The 22893-nt window shown below is 28.4% G+C and overlaps 2 protein-coding genes across 2 annotated transcripts; both read right to left on the bottom strand.

Moving 5' to 3' along the window:
- Window positions 1-24: 24 nt before the first annotated feature.
- LOC112686399 (T-complex protein 1 subunit epsilon) lies at window positions 25-3339 on the bottom strand. The gene is made up of 8 exons (XM_025558643.1): window positions 3064-3339; window positions 2587-2812; window positions 2320-2518; window positions 1354-1546; window positions 1012-1281; window positions 698-883; window positions 313-631; window positions 25-248 (listed from the first exon to the last, which is right to left on the bottom strand). Exons 1-8 carry the CDS (start codon window positions 3169-3171, stop codon window positions 121-123), a joined length of 1629 nt encoding a protein of 542 aa, XP_025414428.1. The 5' UTR covers window positions 3172-3339; the 3' UTR covers window positions 25-120.
- A 1852-nt stretch (window positions 3340-5191) lies between these two features.
- Window positions 5192-9350, bottom strand: LOC112686357 (guanine nucleotide-binding protein-like 3 homolog). The gene is made up of 8 exons (XM_025558589.1): window positions 9257-9350; window positions 9103-9144; window positions 8009-8241; window positions 7561-7942; window positions 7390-7477; window positions 6012-6189; window positions 5725-5867; window positions 5192-5656 (listed from the first exon to the last, which is right to left on the bottom strand). The coding sequence occupies exons 1-8, from the start codon at window positions 9273-9275 to the stop codon at window positions 5236-5238; spliced, it is 1506 nt and encodes a 501-aa protein (XP_025414374.1). The 5' UTR covers window positions 9276-9350; the 3' UTR covers window positions 5192-5235.
- Window positions 9351-22893: the final 13543 nt, after the last annotated feature.

Here is a 22893-nt window from a genome sequence, read left to right on the forward strand (position 1 = left end):
TTATTATTAGAAAATGTATTATAACTTACACAATTAATGTAAATTTTGAACATAAAAAAAAGGACTGATTTTAGGAAAACAAGTAAGCACGATCAATAGATAGTTTTATAAATATAAAATCTAATCAAAATTTTCTCCTGGAACTCTGACATCATCAATTTTCAAAATCATTTTTACCAATTGAGCGGCCAAAATAATTTGCTGTTTCTTACTGTGAAGAGTCTCAATAACATTTTGTTCTTTCATGTCTACATAAATAATAGAAATTTATAAATTAAAACAAAATAAAAACTTTTTATGTAAAATATTTACCATTAGTTCCAACAAGCATACAGTCAATGCCAAGAGCTGGATTCTTTTCTTTGATCTGCCTAGCTCGAACTTGAGTTAAAGTATCAATAGGTGACAACCCACTGTTTTCAGCCAAAGCTAATGGAACACTTTCTAAGGCATCAGCAAATGCACGGTATGCATACTGCTCAATGGAAGAAATCTTATCGGCTTCAGAGGAAACAGCAATACCACAAGAAATTTCAGCTGCACCACCACCATACACAATACGGTTGTCTTGCACCAAGTTACGAACAACACATAAAGCATCATGAATACTACGTTTGGCTTCTTCAATAATCTAAATAAACCACATGTTTATAAAATTAATTGGTCAAAATAATCAACAATATAAAGTAAAACAAACCATTTTATTTCCACCGCGTATAAAAATAGTTACAGCACGAGAATTCTTACATTCTTCAATTAACAACATTTTGTCTTTTGTTGTACCAAAAGAAAGTTCACTAACTTTACCGGCATAACCTAATTTTTCTTTAGAAACTTCTTCAAAACGAGGAATGATTCTACCTCCAGTAGCAATTGCAATTAACTGTAATAAATATAAAATTTAGCATTCAAAAAGTAAAAAGTATTGACTGAAAAATATAGAAAAATCAATTTTGAATATTTTAAAGTCAATAAATGCTAATACTTTAAACGAGATGTTATTATTCTTACTTCAATCTCTGGTCCACCAACCCAACGTACAGCAGGTAATTCATGTTTCAGTAATAAATGATTGGCTTCATCATCAAATCCCCATTGGCATATTGCTAAAGTAGCACCAGCATCTTTAACCTTTTTAACCATATCATTAAATGTATCTTGTTCATATTTTCGCAATGCTCTATAATCTTCAACTGAAGCTACATCTAACTTATGCTTAGTCTTTGGCTTAGGAGGTTCAAACGGACAGGTGAGGATGGCAAGGTGGACATCCTTCAGTTCCTAAAAGTTTATAAAACAAAAGTTGAATAATCTGTATAAAATCACATGATCAAGAACTGAGCTGCAACTTACTTTTGGCATTTGAGGATGTGAAAAGTCTTTATCAACAACCACTCCTTTAACTAACATAGTATCTTCTAATCTACCACCTTCTTTTCCTTGAACTTTGATCAACTCAAAATTGACATCACGTTTATCAAAATCTGCAACAGCTATAACAGCGTTCACAGCTATTTCAGCCATTTGACGATGACACTTATTTACACTAAAAAGAATTAAAAATATAATATTTAGTTATTGACTACCTTATTTAAAAAAAATTACGCCAAATATATTAATATTATAGGTATACATATTTTTATTTTTTCATAGTTAATTATTAAATAAAATATTTATTAATCAAAAGTATGTTATAAAAGAAATTAACTTGTTATATAAATGCTATGCTTTGTGACTGTAAATTGCTATAAATTATGTTTTAATATATTTTTATTTTTTTAACTGCTGAATTAATGCTAACAATTCTTATTAGCCTTCTCAATATTTATAAAAAATAATTTTTTATTTAAATATTTTTGAATATTTGGAACAATAATTGTACAGGGATAATTATGAAAATTTTGTAGTTTTAACTTTTTATATTCATAAGCCTATAATATTATTTTAGTTTAGAGAAAAAATATAGCACTATTCAATATTTTTATATATTAGTATTTTGTAATTATCAACAAATGAGACAAAATAATACTAAAACACTATTTATCTGTAAACTCAATAACATAATAAACTCTATAAGAGTTACTGACAAATTTTATAAAAATAATAATGTACTTCTTGAAAATTTTACATAAAAACAAAAAATATATAAAGAATTAGAATCTTTACTTCCAAGAAGTAAAAAAGTAAAACAAATTTGACTATCTTTACTATCTTATGATATATCACTATGAATTTATTTTTGAGGGATACCTAATGAGTACAATTAGGTCAATTATTATTTAAATATCCATGGGAAAACTTAACAAAAAAATTTCTTACATTTTTGATCCTAAAGTTGTCATTGCTGTTTTAATAAGTGGTTCCAAGTTATTGATATCAACTGGGAATGAATCAGCAATAGAATCTAAATGCTTGCAAGCACTTTGAGCAGCTAATTCAAAACCATCAGCAATTCTGATCGGATGTATACCCTGATCAAGCAAATGTTCAGCTTGTTCAAGTAAAGCTCCAGCAATGACTGTAAGAAAATTTAAGTTATCAAATTGAACTTGATCCACAAAAAAATTATGAACTTGTTATACATACCTACAACACCAGTAGTACCATCACCAATTTCATTATCTTGAGATTGGGATAACTGAACCATGAGTTTGGCTATTTCGTGATCGACATCCATCATGTTTAAAATGGTAGCGCCATCATTGGTAACAGTAACTTCTCCATCAGATGACACCATCATTTTGTCTAAACCTTTTGGACCCAATGACGTATACAACGTTTTGGCAACCGCGCGTGCGGCCAAAATATGTGACTGAAAGAAAAGAAATATGTCGTTTAACATTGAAAAAATCTTATGGAACAATAAATCGTGAACCTGATGACTAAGGAATGATTTTAACATGCGGTACAACGACCATGTGCTGAAGAAACGTAAGAGCACACTGTCACACAGACAATCGACGAACGCGAATTGTCAGGTCGTGGCTCGTCAAAATGATGAAAGAGCATGGGCAACAAGACGAGTCACAGAATTTGTCAAGATAACCGTAAATAACCACAAACCTTCAGCGCATCGATGCCTGTGAGTCTTCGCTGTTTGTGCTGATCTTTAATGATGATGAACGGCGTTCCGAACTCGTCAAAACCCAATGAACCTGGTATGAAAGACATGGTTCACGTTCCTCTATTGCGCCACTAAGTGTTCAATTAAATGATTCACAACAATTCGCCGACATTTATATTTGCAATACTCGTGTGAAAAGAAAATGGATATGGTGAGCAACTCAACGAGCCGTACCAATAAGAACAGAAGCTGAACGGTGACGGTCGGAATACCCGTTTTCTAGGTTATGTTCATACGAATTCGTACAGATGACGTTTCGGTAGGAGTGCCGGGACAATCGAACGTATATGCTCCAAACACACTACGCCCACTTACTGACATCGTAGAACAATAATAGTAATTATTACTGCCTTGGAACATTGAGCAAAGTTAAGACGGCTGCAAGCACACACGAATCCGCCAAATTACGATTCACAGTCGCAGAAAAGATAATTCATTTTTTCCGAAACTTTTTAACCGAACAATCATTAACTCATTTATAGGAATAAGTACAGTCATTGATTATAAATAGTACTATTTATTATCAATGGTATAATAACAGAATTCCCAATAGGCAGAGTAGGCAGCTGCTCTGGATGAACAATTTTGTAGTGCTTTATTAAAACTACATCATTCGTATAAAAAAATAGAAAATTCCTTATTTTATATTTATGAAAAATTATGTAATGTTTACTTAATAGTCCAAACAATTGTTTTAATAATGGTAGTTTATAAAAATGATCAATACACGTTTTCTTTAAAATTTAGGTGGATATTCATTAGAATGTTTTCAAATAAATTCTAAATAATTAAAAGCGAGAAAACACTGTTTAAAAATTCACATGGATTAACATAAGTACTATTAGACTTAATAATTGGGACAGTAAATGTTTAATGCCTATAGCCATAAAAAAATGTAATTGGCCTCTGAATAGGTACTACTTATTATTTAATATATGGTAATTTACAAAGGTGGACAAATTAGGCATGAAAATAATTAACTCGAGTTAAGTTTAGTTAAGAGTACATAGGATCGATGAGTTAAAAGTTAACAATTCATAAATTTAACTGAATAAGTTCAAAGTTAATAAGGAAAAAAATATTAACTTAACTCAGTTTCAAAAAAAGTTAATCTATTTTTTTTAATTAGTACGTTGATCACAAAAAAAAAATGACTTAAAACTCGTGATATTAGTAGTTTTAATTTCTTTAGAATGATCTAATTTCCTAAATTATAATAAATAATTTTGTTTTATTTTTATTTTTATTCTATTTAACCCAGTTTACTGGGTTAATATTTTGTGCAGTAGACATCCATCATTTAAGACAGGGACTTCAACCATTTTTTGTAACAAGTCATCCATTGTTTAAAAAAAAACTCATAGACCGCATTAGTCATTAAAAATATACTTTAAAAAAAATTAAGTTTTATGATTTTAACATAAATTATAACATTTATGTATAAACAACTAAGATCTGAGTGACTGATTACCAACTAGTTTTTCTACTTTTCAGACACCAACCAAATTTCTATCAAATAGTCACATAAAATATTATAATGTACACAAATGTATTCAATCTTATACATTTTTCTTTATTTTTTTGTTTATTGTCAAGTACGATGCACTCTACGATTTTTAATCGCGATGTCTTAGTTATTCAAATTTGATAATAATAGTACATGCTAAACTTAAGTCTAAAATGTGACCGTGGGTTTCATAGAAGGACGAGATATGCTGCAGGTTGAAGACTCCTGGTTTAAGGGTTTAATTTTTTTTGTGTTGAAAATATTATGGTATTTTAGACGTTAAAAAAAAATTCTAAGTATTAATATTAATTACTAAAAATGAATTAAGAGATAAAGTGACTAGTCTAAGCCATAAACTTGTAAATAAAAAATTGCATTGGTTGTACTCCAAGTAAAGTTAAATAAAAAATAATGAAATACATTAGTTTAAAGTAGTCTGATTTTTTATAAATTTTCGTATCAAAAATAAATGTATTAAAAACAAATTTGATCCATTCTTGAAAAGTAGATTATGAATTGAAAACACCAACATTTAAAAAGTATTAAATAAAAAACATAAAAACTAAAATATAGGAATATATTTTTTAATATTTTAAAATACATTCTATAGTAAATCAAAATTATCCAATAGATTTTGACATTTTATCAATCTTGCTGCAGTCTTACGTTGTTTTTTAGCATTGAACTTTTGTAATTTTTTTAATTTTATAACTCCCGGTTGGATATCAATTTTTGTTTCCATTGATTCAGGTTTCTTTTTTTTTCTCCACCGCAGTTTTCCTGATTTTTTGGTTTGAACACCATCATCAACCACTACCATGGTTTTGCCATCTACCTCCATTGAATCAGTTTTTACTTCTTTACCTGAAGATTCTGGCTGAAGTTTGGCAAGTTCTTCCATGAATTCTGTTTCAACTCGCTGCACATTGTCCAAATTAAAAACATCAGTTACATCACTAACAATTTTAGCACTTAAGTGCATTGTTTCATCCTCCGGTGGAAGTGTATGGTACCTTATTTTACCCCTAAACAAAAATATTAAATCAGTAACATGCTATTAATATAAGAAATTAGTATTCATTATAAAATAAACCTATTCCAATCCTCAACCAAACTACGAGCTGATGTAAATATATCAGGAATACCACCACGACCAATATTACCAAATCTTCTAGCTTTCAAATATAAGAAATGTTCACAAGAATCATACTGTCCGATTCCATATAACTTTTGCATCTAAATTTAATACAATTCAATACATGAAACTTAAATTAAATACAACATATAATGTTCGTGAATTTTATCTTACAGTATAAAGGATTAACAATAAAAAAAATTTTTTTTAGAGAATCATGCTCATCATTACTTTATTATGTTTACCTGATCTTTAGTAACACGTCCCACAATTACAGAAGCACAAGCAATAGGATCTTCAATATTTCCGGAACTTACAACATTTTTCAATGCTACACTATTTGTAGTAGAAGTTTTGTCTAGAACTACACCGGGACAATCCAATAATTTTATGTGTTTATCCAATTGAATTTCTTGCATGTTTCTTAAGTAAAATAAATATTATTAATAAAATAATAAAACTCATAAGTTGAGACAATAACTATATGAATACATTAACTGTAAACATTTAAAATACATAAATAGTTATATATTTTATTAAACATAAATATTATAACATTATTTCACACATTTCATTTTTTAAATTAAATTTAAAATACAGTAGAACATTGATTAACCATCTGTCCAAATTTTTCCAAAAATGTGTATGTACCAAAAGGTATAGCACCTATGCGTTAACACATAAGCAGTATGTTATAGGTAGATTAAAGAGGATAAATATTATTAATTTAACAAACAATATGTAGACCAGTGTTTCCCAAACCATAGGTCGCGAAATTTTTTTGATGGGTCGCCACTCGTGGTTACGATTACGGTTGCTTTAGCCGTAAAATTATACCTCTATAACAGTGGTTCTCAACCGGTGTGCCGCGACACACTACCGTGTTGCGAGATCGACTAGGTGTGCCGTAAAATTTGAAAATACCAATTTATGAAACTATGAAATCTAAATGTCAATTAATTGTGCAGATAAGACGATACATATAGGTATAGGTAAACTGTACGGTTTTAACCCAACTGGATATCTAAGCCAAAATATTTGTTGTTGTCAAATGCATGAGTGTGCCGCGAAAACTTGTGATGTATAATGATGTGCCGTGAACAAAAAAAGGTTGAGAACCACTGTTCTATAACATAAAGTCTATATTGTATAATAATGTGAAGTCTAACTTGATTTTTTTTTTTAGTAAGGGATCGTGTACCCAAAAAATGATTAAGCTTATGGGTCGCCATTGCAAAAAGTTTAGGAAACACTGATGTAGACTATATTATATACACAGATTTATGGAAGCAGTTGATATCTTCCTGAACTTTTGCGAGCAGGACAGTTTTAAGTTCCTTGATGTCATGAATTCAAAAAAAATTATAAGTAAGAAAAAACTAAAAAAAACCAAAGGTTGATAACTTCAAATGTCAAACCTTAATAATTTTAAAATTTAACAACATTTAATTATATATTATATATTAAATAAAATGTAATAATAAGTAAAAAAATTAAATTAAACTTTGTTAAATAAAAAGTCTCATTTAAACTTAATTTTTATTTACCTATGTGACTCCCCTCCCCATTAACCTAGGTAATCAATGTTCTTATGTAATTAAAAATTAACTTAAGATATTATACTTTGTAACTCCAGGAACAGCTCCAACTTGACATGCTCTTGCTCTTTTCAAACTGTTGATTAAACTACTTTTACCAACATTTGGCATCCCTAAAACAAATATTTACTTTTTTAATTTTAAGATATTAACTACAAAAATGTAGAATAACAGTTTACATAATATGTTAATTTACCTACAACACCAACTACAATCGAAGTTTTCATTTTTTCACTACGACAGTAGTTCGCTAAAAGTGTCATAATTAATTCTGCACCAACACACAAGCTAATAGCTTTTTCTGTATCTTTTTTACACTTGTTCATTTTTCTGTGACCAATACGTGAACCAGCCTGTTGGGTACTAGCTTTAAATGGTAAAGCTGGGATTCCTAAACGTCCTCTAAAATAAGACAGCCAATTGCGAACTACTTCAGCTGGTACTAAATCTGTTTTATTTAACACTACAACAAGTTTTTTTCCTAATTCCTGTGACGATTCTTCTACTTGTTTACATCTGGTTCCTAATGGATCACGTGCATCAACTACTTCTAGAACTACATCAGCAGCACTAATCACCTAAAAAGTTTAAATATTTATTTATTATAGTAAATATACTACTCAACTTCTATAAAAGTATAATACTTTTCTAAATTCATCTTTGAAACCCTTGTTATCCAATTTCACAACATTTTTATAACCCAACTCTTCTTCATCATTTTCAACTTCAACAAATTTAGCTTGCTTTGATTCTGATTTTTTTACAAAATCTGCTAAACTTTGACCTAAAGAAGGAATTGATGCTGTTTTATTTTCAGATGTTTTAGGTTCAGGAGCTTTCTGATTGTTTGCAGCACGTTTAGATTCTAATGTTTTTTCTATAAACATAAATTTAATTATTAAACTAAAATGACATATTTAGAATAAAATTAATCAAAAAATGAAATAATTAATTGTAAATGACACTAGACCAGCAGTTCTCAAAATGGTAGAATGAAAATTAAAAATGTTATATTTAATTCATATATTAATTTAAAAACAATAATAAATTTGTATTAATAAACAAATAATAATTTGACTGTCTTTTTATTTATAATAAATGTATTTAACTTTGAAAAGTTTGTATGTTTCTATTTTTAATCATTAGTGGTATGTGACAGATTGATAATATACTCAAGTGGTATACGAAAAAAATATCTTGAGAACCGCTGCTTTAGACAGTAACTATTATAATTTATTTATCAGTAATAAGATTAATGGTATTTTAAACCATATACCCATACATAAATTTATTTGACATAACTTCATGAATTGCCGTATTAAAGAGTTATTGTATAAGCTCAATATCAGGCGCAGATCTAAAGGGAGGGTCAGATTAGGTAAGATTAGAGGCTAAGAGGCTTTAGCCTTCCTCCCTTTTAGACGTGTTATATATTTTGTAAGTGTGTAATAAATACTTTATAGGTATGTATTTAATTGAAAATAGGGCAAAAGGCTAATGAACTTATTAATTTCTTATATTTTATCTTTTTAAAATGTATTATAATTAATATACATATGTATTTGTTAGAATTATATTCTTTGTCTTTCTGTAATTACAAATTAGCCCTCCCCCCCCCATTTCATATTTCTAGATCTGCTCTTGCTCAATATACTCAAATTGTTATTAAATTATATTTAAAACATGTTTTAAAACACATATATTCATTTGATTTATTCTGTATGAGAAATTAACTAATCTTTTCTCCATTTTTGAAATGCTCGGCGATTTCTTGCTTTATCTAAACATAACAAAATACAAATAAAATATTATACCTTAATATATAAATATATTATAAATGGATACAAAAATGTTGTTAAAATGAGTTAGATTAATAAATATTGTATGCATACTAGATTTCTCAATGCCCATAATTAAGATTTAATTTAAGTTGGTGAGATCCGCCATTAACAAAATTAAAATGAAAAAAATGAAATCAAACCCTGACTAAAAACAAGTTAAGTGATGATAAAAGATAAATGTTATCTAATTTATCTGTGATATATAAGTGTGACCACATAAATAAAAATAAATTTATTTTTGTTAATTTGTTATACTTACATTATTATTAGATACCTTATTAAGTGCTTTTTAAAAATAAACATTTACTATATATGTTATCTTGTCTACCAACTTGAACTGCTAATTTGCTCCTAAGATTCGGTTATTTTTTTACATATTTACTAGAAGATATAATGAAATATTATTATTCATGGTTAATACAAAATATTTTAATATTACCCATTAGTCCTTACTAGTTTCCATCTTTGTTGACTATCACATTTATAATATTCTTCTAATTAACACGAATTGTCCTTCGACTCTTTCACAGCATATACATATATATGTGCAAGAAGGGCCAATGTCATCTTAAGACAAATTTAAGGAATAAAAAAAATTAAATTGGCCAATTTTGAAATTGTATGTTGTAAACTATAATAATAGTTACTTAATTAAAATGGGGTTTTTTTTATTGAAAGACTCATTATGTGTTTCACTACAATAAGATTAGCCCAATTATCTAAATTACATCAAAAGAGCCATTTTCCTTTTGTTGTACCAAGCCACATATGTGTATACATATATTTAAATATTTATTTTCAACAGTGACAAATTCTGTGCTTGAAACGGTCCAGAGTATGATAGCTATAAAAAATAATAATAAATATAATAACATAATAAATAATAGATTATTGAAAGTAAATTTCATCCATCAGTGTTGGAGTAACCCGGATTAACTTAATTTACTCATGATTTTCTCTTTACATCTTCTTATACTAAATTTAAAATTTCAGGTTCAAAAATGTCAGCCCCTTAAAATTCTCCTTCTTTAATTTAGTAAAAATGTGAAGGACATATTACATACATTATTATTATTTTATTTTTTTTATTAAATGATGAAATGACATATTATATAGTTAAGTTTAATAGTTGTTTTATAGTATTTTCTATATTTATATTAACATAGGAATAAACTGGGGGGCAAGGGGTTATTCCCCCTCTCTAGAATAATTTAGGAGGGCTGTGCCCCTTCTGTTATTTAACATATCTTGTTTTAAAATAAGTACAAAACAGCTGGTTATAGCTATTACTATACAGTTTTTTTTTATTATTATTATATTATGCTATTACTATACTAATACAGCTTACAATCTCTCTCTCTCTCTCTCTCTTAGCTTTACAATGCTTTAAAAATTTTGGCTGTCACCGTCACCGTTCTTCAATAATTACGACCTGGACTCTATTTTCCTAATCCATCGCATTCTTGGTCTTCCTTTTAGTCTTTTCCCCGTCGATTGCCATTCAGTTGCTGCTCTCGCACTAGTGGTTTCTGTTTTCTGCATAGCATGACCAAACCATCTGAGTATTTGACACATAATGTGGCTTGTTAACAACGGAACTTCAGTGATTTCTCTCAGTTCAGTATTTTTTCTTCTGCGCCATCTGTTTAGCTCACTATCAAACACTAGACCACAAATCTTCCGAGTATTTTATTTTCAAAAACTACCAGCTTTTTTTCTAACTGTATAGTAATGGACCATATTTCACTTCCATAAGTTACCATTGGTCTTATTATGGTCATGAACAATCTGATCTTGGTTCTTCTGGAAAATAATTTTGATTTAAAAAAATATATGTAACGCGAAATTCGCCCTCTCTGCCTTTCGTATATGACTTATTATCTCGAGACTCCAATCGTTATTAGTAATCATTGTTCCAAGATACTTGAACACTTTAATTTTTTTAAAGGTATAGTCATTGATAACCACGTTTTCTTTCCTATTGGAAAGTAGTTAACTAGTTAACTAATCAAGCTTACAATCTAGATCTTTAAATTTACAAATACTTTTTATGATTTTAATAATTAATATTAATTTTGTGTTTAAATATAACAGTCAATTTTTTAACTATAAAAATAGACGTTTTTTTTAATTATTATTATTATTTTTTTTTTTTTTATTGAAAATTTGTGATTTTTCAATTCATTTCAACATTTACATTTATATTTACAATTACATTTATATTTTACATATGAAATAATAGATATAATTAAACGGATAGACCAGTCTCACGGATGTAGGATAATATTTGGATGATAACAATTTCAGAATTGAGATTAAGAATAGAAGGTAGAGTTAGTTGGATGTTTTGAGATTTTAAAAATTTAAAAAGAGTTAAATGATTAGTGAATAATGAGGGGCAGCTAAAGATGATATGGGAGAGGTCGCAAATTATCTCTTCAGAGTATTTAGTATAGTAAGGGAAATCATTTAGAGAGAGTTTATAGGAATGAAAAGGAAGTAGATAATGACCGACCCGTAAGCGGCTAAATTGTATAATCGAAGACCTGGATAAATTTAGATTAGAGAACCAGGTTTTTTTTAAAATGATGAGAACAACACTTTTATAATTTAAGGCGAAATTGGCCGGAAGACTATTCCAATAGGAAGACCAAAGATAATTGATATGATGTCGCAGACTTGGGATGAATTCAGAAGAAGGGATTTTACAAGGAGAGGGCAGAAAGATGGTAGAAGTGGACCTAGCTAAGTTGTCTGCGATCTTGTTGCCGAGGATGTCAGAGTGGCTGGGAGCCCAGAGGAATTTAATAGTGATGTTAGCTTGATTGAGAGAGAAAAGAATATTTTTAATGTGGAGAATAATAGGAAAAAAGCAGGGATTGAAAGGATAACTAACTAACGATTGAATACTTGACATTGAGTCAATTACAATTAAAAATCTGTTGGGAGGTAAGGAAGAGATGAGTGTGAGGGCTTCAATGATAGCGAAACGTTCGGCAGAAAATTATGAAGAATTGGGGGGGGGGGGATTGTTAGAAAAGGAAATAGATAATTTTGGGATCGCAAAGGAATTGCCAACAGAAAGAGGAGAAACTGAACCATCAGTATAAACTAAAATGAATAGAGGAAAATTATCATTAATGTAATCGAGAAAAAGGTTGTTAACAGTGGAAGGGGGAGAGATTTGAATGTATCAGAGGAGAGACCTAGGAAGCAAGGATCAATACTAATGGAGGGTAAATATAGAAGAGATTCATAAGGAAGATCAAAGCAAGGGAGTAAATTTAAGTTGAGAATATACTCGGGAAAGGAGGATAACGAATTGGTAGTGAGTGAAAGAACAGGAAGAGATTTTTTAACGTATCGCCAGTTAAGAAATAGGGAGAAAAATGTATCAAAAATTGTAGAATTGGAATTAGAAAAGGATTTTAGGAGGAACTTTCCAGCTAACCAACAACATCTGATATTGAATGGAGGACAGACAGTTTCAACTTCAATAGCAGGAATAGGAGTGGATCTGAGATAACCCATAATCGTTCTGAGACATGATGATTGAAGTTTATTGAGTTTATTAAAGACGGAGAATGACGCTGATCCAAAAAGAAAACATCCATAGTCGATTTTTGATCGGATAATAGAAACATAAACTGAAAGTAATGAAGAAGGATGTTATCTCCATCAGGTGCCAGCAACGGATCTGAGGAAATTAGACAATTTAGCAAGGAATTTTGATAGTGAGGCTATATGGGGAGCCCAACGAAGTTTAGGATCCAAAGTTAATCCGAGGTAGGTGACATCAGGAACAAAAGGAATGAAAGTATTGTCAAGAAAACATTGGGAGGATGAAGATAACGATGGCGAGTAAAAATAACAGATTTGCATTTTTCAGGAGCGATTGTAAAGAAAGAACGGTTGAGAAAGTAATTGAGATCATTAAGAGCAATGTTTAATTCCTCAATAGCGAGATTAAGTGATTTATTAGTTGAGAATATTACAATGTCATCAGCGTAAATGAGAAACAGATAATCTCATGAAGAGAGATTTTTGGCGATAAAATTCATGTAGATATTAAAAAGAATAGGACTTAGACAGCTACCTTGCGGTAGACCGATAAAAGTAGATCGAGTATTGTAAGAACCAAAAGAAGAGGAGAAAGAGAGAGAACGACAGGAGAAAAGAGAACGGATTAAATTGCAAAAAGCAGGTGGAATTTCTAAAGAGGAAAGATGAGAAATTAGAGTAGGAATATGAATAGAATCGAACGCACCCCGAATATCAATAAAGGTGGCTACCAAACATTTTTTTTCATTGAAGGCACGGTAAATATGACCAGAGAAAACCGAGAGACAATTGAGTGTACCCTTACCTTTGCGGAAGGCAAACAAATTATTAGATAAAATTTCTTTTGATTCAAGCCACCACTCAGGCGCGTTTTGAGTATATGTTCGAAAATTTTAGATAAAGCAAACGATAAGGTGATAGGACGAAAAGAAGTGAAAAAGTTGAATTTAAGTATAGGAATAACGCGGTAAGAAGACCAGGATAAAGACATTGAGTAGAAAGAATATTATTTAAGATACGAAGTAGAACTTCAAGTGCGTTAGGAGGTAGGTTTTTTAGCATGAGGGTGGAGATATTATCAAGTTCGGAAGCAGAGGAGCGACGAAAAATAGACGATATTATTATCTAATATCCTTCAACATAGTCACAGACCGAGACCTCTTTGGAAATGTTTGCAATGTGTGTTGTGCTGTACTTTAACAGTCTGTACACTATCGTATCAGGTTGAAATCACTGTCCAGATATATCAGGATGACCAATAGTATTATATCATTTAGGACTCCAGACTATAGAGCGTTAGACAGTCTAGGTAGCCGAACAGGTTTTATTATCATATTCACGTAAGAGAGACTGTACCTTAGGGGCAATCGCACGGTCTTTTAAAAGTAAAATTCAATGATAACATTGGCAACTGAAAACTTTAACGTGTTCAGTGAAAAACCATGCAAAAGTTAGTCATAGATTTTGGACCTAGAAGTAACAAAGGAGCTACTCCTGAAAATATGATTATATGGAATGATTATACTACAATATTAATATGGAATATAGATGATTAAATAAACTAATTTTTCTTTTATTTATTATCGACATTATTAGCAAAAAAATAGCATACTGTGCGTTCTATAATAAGTCTAGTACTTATACATATCCAACATTTAAATTAATTAAATATGACTTTAAAATTACGTATAGGTACATATAATAATAATATAAAATATTAATTAAATAGACAAAAAAAATTTTTTTAATCATAATAGATTATTAGGTAATTAAAAAAAGTATATGTTTATTTATTACAATGGTTATCAGAAAAACAGTTATTTGTTTTTGTAATACATAAATGTATGTTGCACTCAGTGCATAAGACCTGTGTTTTCCCTTTACACTTTGGTTTTTTATATCGAGTTACTTCTTTCTTTTTATCATACTCCGGATAATGCCCAAATTTATCACAGCTTACAGTTTTTGTAGGCTGAAACTCTTATAATTTGGTTAAAATCACTCTCTTAAAAACCAACCAAATATTTTTCCACTGTATATTACACTAGTATTATAATTATTGTATTAAATATTAATTGTAAATTGGGCACATCCCCGTGTCAAATAAATAAATAATTGGATAGGTATTGATAAACGAGAATCTACAGAATCGTGCGCATTTCACTGTCCCAATATTTAATTTTCAGAGACCCCGGCCTCCCGCTTTTAGGTTTTCTTATGTATATTTTCAGGTTTATTGAAAATATCTGCCTCTGCCAATGCTAAATATTCATTTTCAGTAATCTTCTACTTTATCTTTGGATGCAATGGAGAAAGTATTCGAATTGGTAATTTTTCCGTTTCCCAAGAGGTTTAAAATTTGGTTTTCGTTTAGTGCCATAATAAAATCATAACACAAACAACACAACACAACAGCTCATATTCGGTCATATATCGTCGAAATATAAACACTTTGTGATTGGAATAATAATGTAATAAAATAATAATTTCAAACAAAAGTACCTACGTTTCCCACTGTAAACAGAAATATATTTTTCATAATGACACATAATATGTAAAATAATTAATAAAATTATGTCTATTGTTTTTATTGTTTTTGATTTTTAATACCAAGCAATGTGTGTCGAGCCACCGAGAACGGTCGTTGAGCATTGGCGCAACTTGAGTGTACTTGGGGATGCTATAGCATCCCCAGTTAAAAAATTAATAATTGAAAAATTGTGTTTTTCTTATTTCATATACTTATTTTTAGTTGATGCTTTTATCAGAAAGATGAATTGTTCATGACTATTAGTTAATTACATAGTCAGAATTACTTGAAAAATATTCCACTAGTCATCGCAAGATAATACCAATATAAATATTATATGTTGTATATTTTATAATATTTTTTTAATTTGTATATTTCTTAGTGCTCTATGACCTAAATAAAATAATATAATGAAATAAATAGGTATGTTACAATTTATGCTTGTTAATATTTATAAATTATGTATATGTGTAATTATAATATGTGTGTTATTATTATACATTTAATGAATAAATTGAGATAAGGTACTTGGGAGGGAGGGAGGGAGTGTTGGCGTAGCCCCTCACGGGTTAGTGTGAGCTTTGTAATTTCAGCACCCCCAATATTTGGGCTCTAGTTGCGCCTATGTCGTTGAGTATCAGGAACTATCAGTGCCCATTACAATGAACATAAGTATTTCCACGTATAACTAACAAAAGAAGTGATAAAGATAAACTCTTTTGGCGGAATTATATTCATGATAACATTTATGATCTAGAAAAAAATACGCACTACCGCCAACAATAATTTAGTAATCAAATGAGAAAATATTCCAATAATTTATACATGCTGCAGTGCACGATGTTTTTTTTATATAATTATTAATTGATAATAGTCAACGGAATGAAAATATTTTTATCGTATTCTACAGAATTTATAAATTACTATCAATATTAAACAATATCAATATCAGTACCCAGTAAATAGAAAATACAATTATAAAGTCATGTCTATTGTAATGTACATGGGTAATGAAAGGGTTAAATTTATTTTTAAAATAATTATTTTTTGCAGCTTTTAATATCGTTGTCAATTTTTTTTTGTATTTCTTATAATAAGGAGCTATTATTTGGATGCTTACTAACTTTTAGTGATAGTTCCTGTTAACGGTGTACAGAACATAGTAAGCCTGCAATTATCCACTTTTGTAGTCGTTCGTTTTTTGAATATTATATTTTAACATTCATAAATAATTCTTCATAGTGCATTATTTTATCAAGGAAAATATTAACGCATTTATTTACGTCATTACAAATATATATTTCAACCTATTTTTCGCTTATAAAGAATTCATTTAATTATATGTAATTTATTATTATGATACTATTTTTAGTAATTGTTTCTATCTTTTTATTTTCAATAGACAAAATTGTAGGATAATGATCTATGATGTTAGTTTGTAGAACTCCTGCCTCGATTTACATTAATTTACATTTTGAATGTAAAATACCTATATTTTCTATATATCTCGTACCTATCATATCTTACCTAACATATTTAAGAAACTCTATGGAAGTCAATAGATGTAAATATGCTGTATTCAGTTTTGGATAAGTACTTAAATTCTGCAAATTCAATTTTTCAGAAGGGCCTCCAAAAATGTCATGTTATATCCTCCCTCCTGAAAATCGATCCTGAATACGAGTTTGAAAAAAAAGTGTTTATAAATAATGCAAAATATTATAAATTTTTAATAGTGCCTTATTTAAAATAAATATTACACAAACAATTAAGTTAAATACATAGTGTAATTATTTATATTACTATATATATATATATTTATATATAATATAAATAATACCTAATAATACACAACTTAATATTTTTTTAATAATATATAAAATGTACAATTGATTTTTACAATTTGTCATTTTAAATGGCTTCGATAACTATTTTCATTCATTTTTTAATGACTAATCGCGTGCCGTTTCACAATCGTGGTGGGTTCAAATTATGAAGCAAAATAACCGGAGATCCAACGTTCAGTTGTAAATTATGCGGTGGCTTGCCTGGTAAATCCAATGAGCTTAAAAACTCTGTTGGATAATTTACAGCTTCGGTAGTATCGCAAACTATATCAATAGATTTGTATGACTTTCATCTTCAGTAACTTTCCCATCACCGATATCTAACAATTGCTTTGAGAATCTTCCGCACACAGCTTTTTTTTGATTGAATCGCGAATATCGAAATCGTTCGCTCTCTATCTTTACATACATTTCGACCATGAATTGTTGACGAAACTCACGACATCGTAGAATAACGTTGTCTTGATCGCATCTAATCATCAACCGATATGCATAATAATCCTTCGAACGAACATTCTTGTTTGTATTGGTACCTGTTGCGGGATCTTGTTTAATATTTACGCAATACCCGTCATTTAATATAAAAAATAAAATTAATAGTTTTTAAATAGTTTTTAATAGATTTTAATAGTTTCATTTAATAATTCATTTTCAATGCGCAGTTATTGACCGGGTCAAAAATTATTAAACTACGATTTATTAAACAATAGCATTTTTCCAACAATTTTTTTCGTGAAAACCTTCTTCTGGCAATTACGAAAAATAAATAAAAATTTGAGCCAAATTGGCCCAGCCGTTTTCAATTGATGAAATGTTATACATTTTTAGCTCCATTTTTATATATATATAGATATTTTAAGGTGGATAAAAATATTTAAACATTCAGTTGGAATAATTAATAAGCGTTAAATTAAAAGTGCGTACATATTACATTTCTTTTTTATGCTTTAAATTTTTAGGTTTTGCTCATTTTTTTATAGTTCAGTTAAAAGTATGTTTGAAATGTTATTTAAAAGTTTATATTTAAATAATATAACTATTTTGTATTATACTAGAATCATCTAAATTACTTAATTACTATGGTTGTTCATGGCAGGATTATACATAAAACCATCAATGAAGTGCTGTACAAACTTTCAAAAATAATAAACAAAAAATTTATTCGATAGTTTAAAGTTTATTTTTAATTAATAAATTGGTCTTCTAATTGCACATTATACTTATATTTAAATTTTTTATTATATTTGAAAATAAACCACGTACCTCCTATGACAAAATCATTTAACCACCACTACAGCTACTAAATGTATAGTACGTACTTGTTGCATTAATCTCCAGTGTATTCTACTATCTGTAATACTATTATATAGTCCTAAAAAGTCAAATGATTGTAGTAATTTACAATTTATTAGTTAATATTCTCAAACCAAATAGATAAATGTATTGACGAATTGTTTTTTAGAGTGCGCTTCAAACATCAAAGGATAGACAATTTTTAACGAGTCCGGTAAATAATTGATTTCACTGTGTCAGTTGGACGATGACGTGTTGAAATTGGATATTATAACCAGCCTAATAAACGTAACGATATAATAGGATGATTTTATTTTTTTAGACACATATATGTGGTATATAATAAACTATAAAGGTCGGTAATACTCCAAAATATATCAACGCTATGGTAGTTAATGTTTTAATAAGCATGTATACCTATTTGAGCTGGCCATATGGCAATTTTAGTATAAGCATCCCTTTTTAAATCCACTAGAGCGTATAGTAAAAATAAATAATAACACATAAATAACAAGTCAACTATTCGCGCATTAAACGCACCCCTCCTTTATTATCTGTAACCACCAATACGTATGCTTACGACTAGGTTATGTGAACAATGATACGTCACGGATGTTGACAGACGATCTGTTGTAAATTAAATAAATAGGTATGGTAAAGAAGGTTAGTAATATTCAATTAAATAATTGAAATACATATTTTTTATTCTATTTTATTCACTAAAATGTATAAATTGAATAATTACATAAATAATATTTTATTTTCAGTACACTAGACAGAATTTTTATTTCATAAATTAAGTATATTATATTTTTAGGTGTTTATTAATATAAAAACATTAAATATCTATATTATAAATAACTAAGAAATATATGAAGTGTAATACAAAAAAAAAAAAATTGTATTTGGTAATAATAGTTTAATTAACAGTAATAAATATCAATATATATGAGGCTTATCAAATTGTAAAGAGTAGAATGAGTAGCATTTTTTGAATTTTTTCGATCTACGAAATACAAATATCACGTCTATAATCGTTTTAATTTTATAGTTATGCAAAAGTAGTTATTTACGAATTACGATAGTCATAAACTCACAAGTATGATATTTAATATAATGTATTAAAAAAAAATATCTCTTACAAAAATAATAGGTTTTTATTTCTTAAATAAATATTTTCCGTTGGGTTCACTTATAAATTCACTAATTTTGGTCGTTATTTTTCACCAGGTCTTAGGTTGTGTACTTTTTTTTATGTTTTTTATCATTAAAGGATCACCGTAATATTTCAGTTAAAACAACTAATTTATACCGCAAAATACAAATGCAATGTTCGAACCGGTTTCTTCCTCGGGGGCACGCGCGTCGTCAGCAGCTGCCGCCCCCGCCACACCGATATTATCATAATTAAGCACATGAATTAAACATAGGTGTATTAAGCTAACGCATGTTCCCACTGTAAAAAAATAAAAGTATAGAGACAGTTTCTGCTTATCAACGGCAGATCAAGAAGCACCACCAAATTTAATGACATGACGTACAATTATTACTCGTCCTAAACCATTATATAAGTACATAAATATATTGGAAGGTACCTCCTACATATAGGCACCTCCCACAACAGTACAACAATAGCAAAATAAAAAATTTTCATAATCCCACGAATACGTTATACCTATTATCTGCACGTAATATTTCTACATAACGATAAAATTGTTATTATTTATATTAACTATATAGACGAAGGATATCTAATTCTATGATTTTAGAACTCTTGAGCTGTAGTATATTTGAATTATCCTTTATAGAAATATTTCTATATCTCGAAATTTAGTGGATCTACTGCTCTGATAGTACTTGTAAGAAATTCTAATGGTGTCTAAGTGCCCTATGGTAACCGAACATTGGTTGAGAAACACTAATTTAAATTAAAATAAGTTATATTAAAATAACATAGAGACTCGCGGAGAAGGTGAATAAAGATTCAAGGCATCTTCGGTTTCAATAATTGAAGATAAAAAAAAATTAAGTTATACATCAAAATATATTTGGTTTTAAATTGTTATTGTTTTCATTATGTAAACATCTATGATCTTAAATTTATAATAAATAATAAACACAATAATCATAAAATAGAAAACCCTTATGATATACAAAAAACCTATAGAAAATTAAACATTAACTTTTTAAGTTATGAAACAAAATTCACATTTTTTATTTATTTATTCTTCTCTCTGGAAAAAATATTTGCGGAGACCTACAATTATGAAGCAATAAACTAAAAGTAGAAACCTAATATTATTCATTATTATTTAGTAAATTTACATGTAAATATTAAGTATTTTGGAAACGATATAATTTACAATACTTAAGAAATATTTTCAATATTTTAACTTATCTGCTATAATTGTACGAAATGTTTCTAAAAATTACAATTATAGTCATGATAGAGTGATTATTTGGAGACATTTTGTAAATATATTATAAATAAATATTAATTTATAAAATGCTGAGTGTAAATTAAATCTAAAAACCCCATTTAAATACAGGGTAACATTGACAACTATTTATACCTATCTTGTAAAATATAAAAAAGTTTATTATTCATAACATATTTAATTTATTATATAAGTAAAACGTATCATAATTCATAAAATAGTCCATTACATATGTACATACAAATGTATTCGTGGACTAATCCATGCCACTTTCAAGATCACATGACTAAAATATAAATCCAGTTACTTTTAATTCAATTTTGCAATGATTACAGATAAGAAATAAAAAACCGCATACACCGGATTTGTTCACCACATACACTAGATAGCGTATTTGTTAAATGATAACTATGATTCGAATTAATAACATTACAAATTATAAAAAAAAATATATTTTTATTTCATAATGTATATGGTCATTCCTTAGTTTTCTGGAATTCAAATTTATAACAAATTTTATAGTTTTGTATAATAAATACTTCATAAGAAAATATTCTTGTATTAATACATTCATTATTGGTTTTAAATGCACAATAGTAAAATACACACATTTTATTAAACAATGTATATTTGAAGTATTTTATTTTAATTATTAATATGATATTGGTTTTCTGTGTATTATTCAACATTTCAAATAATCTACATAAAAAAAAAAAAAAAAATGGAAAATATTACTTTATTATCGTAAATTCAAATTTAAATTTAAAATTCTTAGTTCACAATAAATTATTTGCTTCAACTGTTTTTTAAAATCAATGCGATTTTGAATCTTACAAATTTTATATTCGCTGTAACTATTATGTACTCATATATTTAAATCATCGTTTTAAAATGTTTATATACTCTAATAAATTATAAAATAATAATGTAGAATAATATTATAATTATAATTTATAACTCATATGTAGATAGATTTATTTAATTAAAACTAAATTTTGTATATTGTACCAATAGGTGTGTAAAATATATGCATCAAGTTTTAATAAATCTTACTCTGATTAAAAACCGAAATTATACCTAAAGATAGTGTTTATAGTATAGGTACTACAGATTATTAGAATTTAATGATATATTCTAACAATATTATTATAACTGTAACGCGTTAATTACGGTTCACTGAATAAAAGAATTTAATCGAGTCGATGAAGATACATAAATTATCTCAAAGACTTAATTACTAAATGTTTACATCGCAATTATATGTCTACATAAAATAATATTTCTACAAAATTATATCTACATATTATTAATTAGTACGTAGTGAATCGTATATTGTAAATACTTTTAAGGTTGTCGAAACATATACTGTACAATTTTCCGAGGTTAATTTATGACACGATAATAATAATGTAGCAAACGGTATACGAACTATTTCCACGATTGCCGTTATAATATATGTATTAAATTATTCTTCATTTTTATTAATAAAGACTTTTAACTAATTCTTGAACCAGAAATGCGTATTGGATACATTGTATTGTGGAGAGTTTGGAGTGCATTATGAAGGTAAATTTATGGGTAGGTTAATTGATATATCGCTGAATATATATATATACATACAAACCTTTCGTGCGTGAAGATCCTTAAGGAAATGCAGTGTTATGTTATGCGTATATAGTGCACACATTTATGACAGGGAAAATTTATTATATATACTATATGCAGGTATATTCGGAATAGATATTTAGTGGAGGACCGCGGGGCATTTTTTGCGTAAACATTGTATTTAAAACGGGATTGTTGTAATACACTAACATTTAACATGCGCATTGTGCTATAGAAGAGCATACTTTATATTTATAACTTACCTTCGTTATGGAGATATCATTGTAATAAGGTATGTATGAAGGATGAAATGTTAACCACGCGCCATTAATTGCATCGCGCATATGCACACGCCACCGTCGCCACGATATATGAGATACGACCAATATATTAATATAATTATTGTGATTCATT

This window comes from Sipha flava, unplaced genomic scaffold (genome assembly GCF_003268045.1).
Source record: "Sipha flava isolate LNK unplaced genomic scaffold, YSA_version1 307_pilon_pilon, whole genome shotgun sequence".
NCBI classification, from domain to species: Eukaryota; Metazoa; Arthropoda; class Insecta; order Hemiptera; family Aphididae; genus Sipha; species Sipha flava.

Bases quoted from the DNA above. Each gene is read 5' to 3' on its own strand.
- LOC112686357 (XM_025558589.1), bottom strand. The intron at 7,478-7,560 runs GTAAATTAACAT...TATTTGTTTTAG, and splicing joins GATTGTAGTTGGTGTTGTAG to GGATGCCAAATGTTGGTAAA. The intron at 6,190-7,389 runs GTATAATATCTT...ATTTTACTTAAG, and splicing joins GCTGTTCCTGGAGTTACAAA to AAACATGCAAGAAATTCAAT.
- LOC112686399 (XM_025558643.1), bottom strand. From the start codon at position 3,171: ATGTCTTTCATACCAGGTTCATTGGGTTTTGACGAGTTCGGAACGCCG. The intron at 2,519-2,586 runs GTATGTATAACA...ATTTTCTTACAG, and splicing joins TGGTACTACTGGTGTTGTAG to TCATTGCTGGAGCTTTACTT. The intron at 632-697 runs GTTTGTTTTACT...TGGTTTATTTAG, and splicing joins TACGCGGTGGAAATAAAATG to ATTATTGAAGAAGCCAAACG.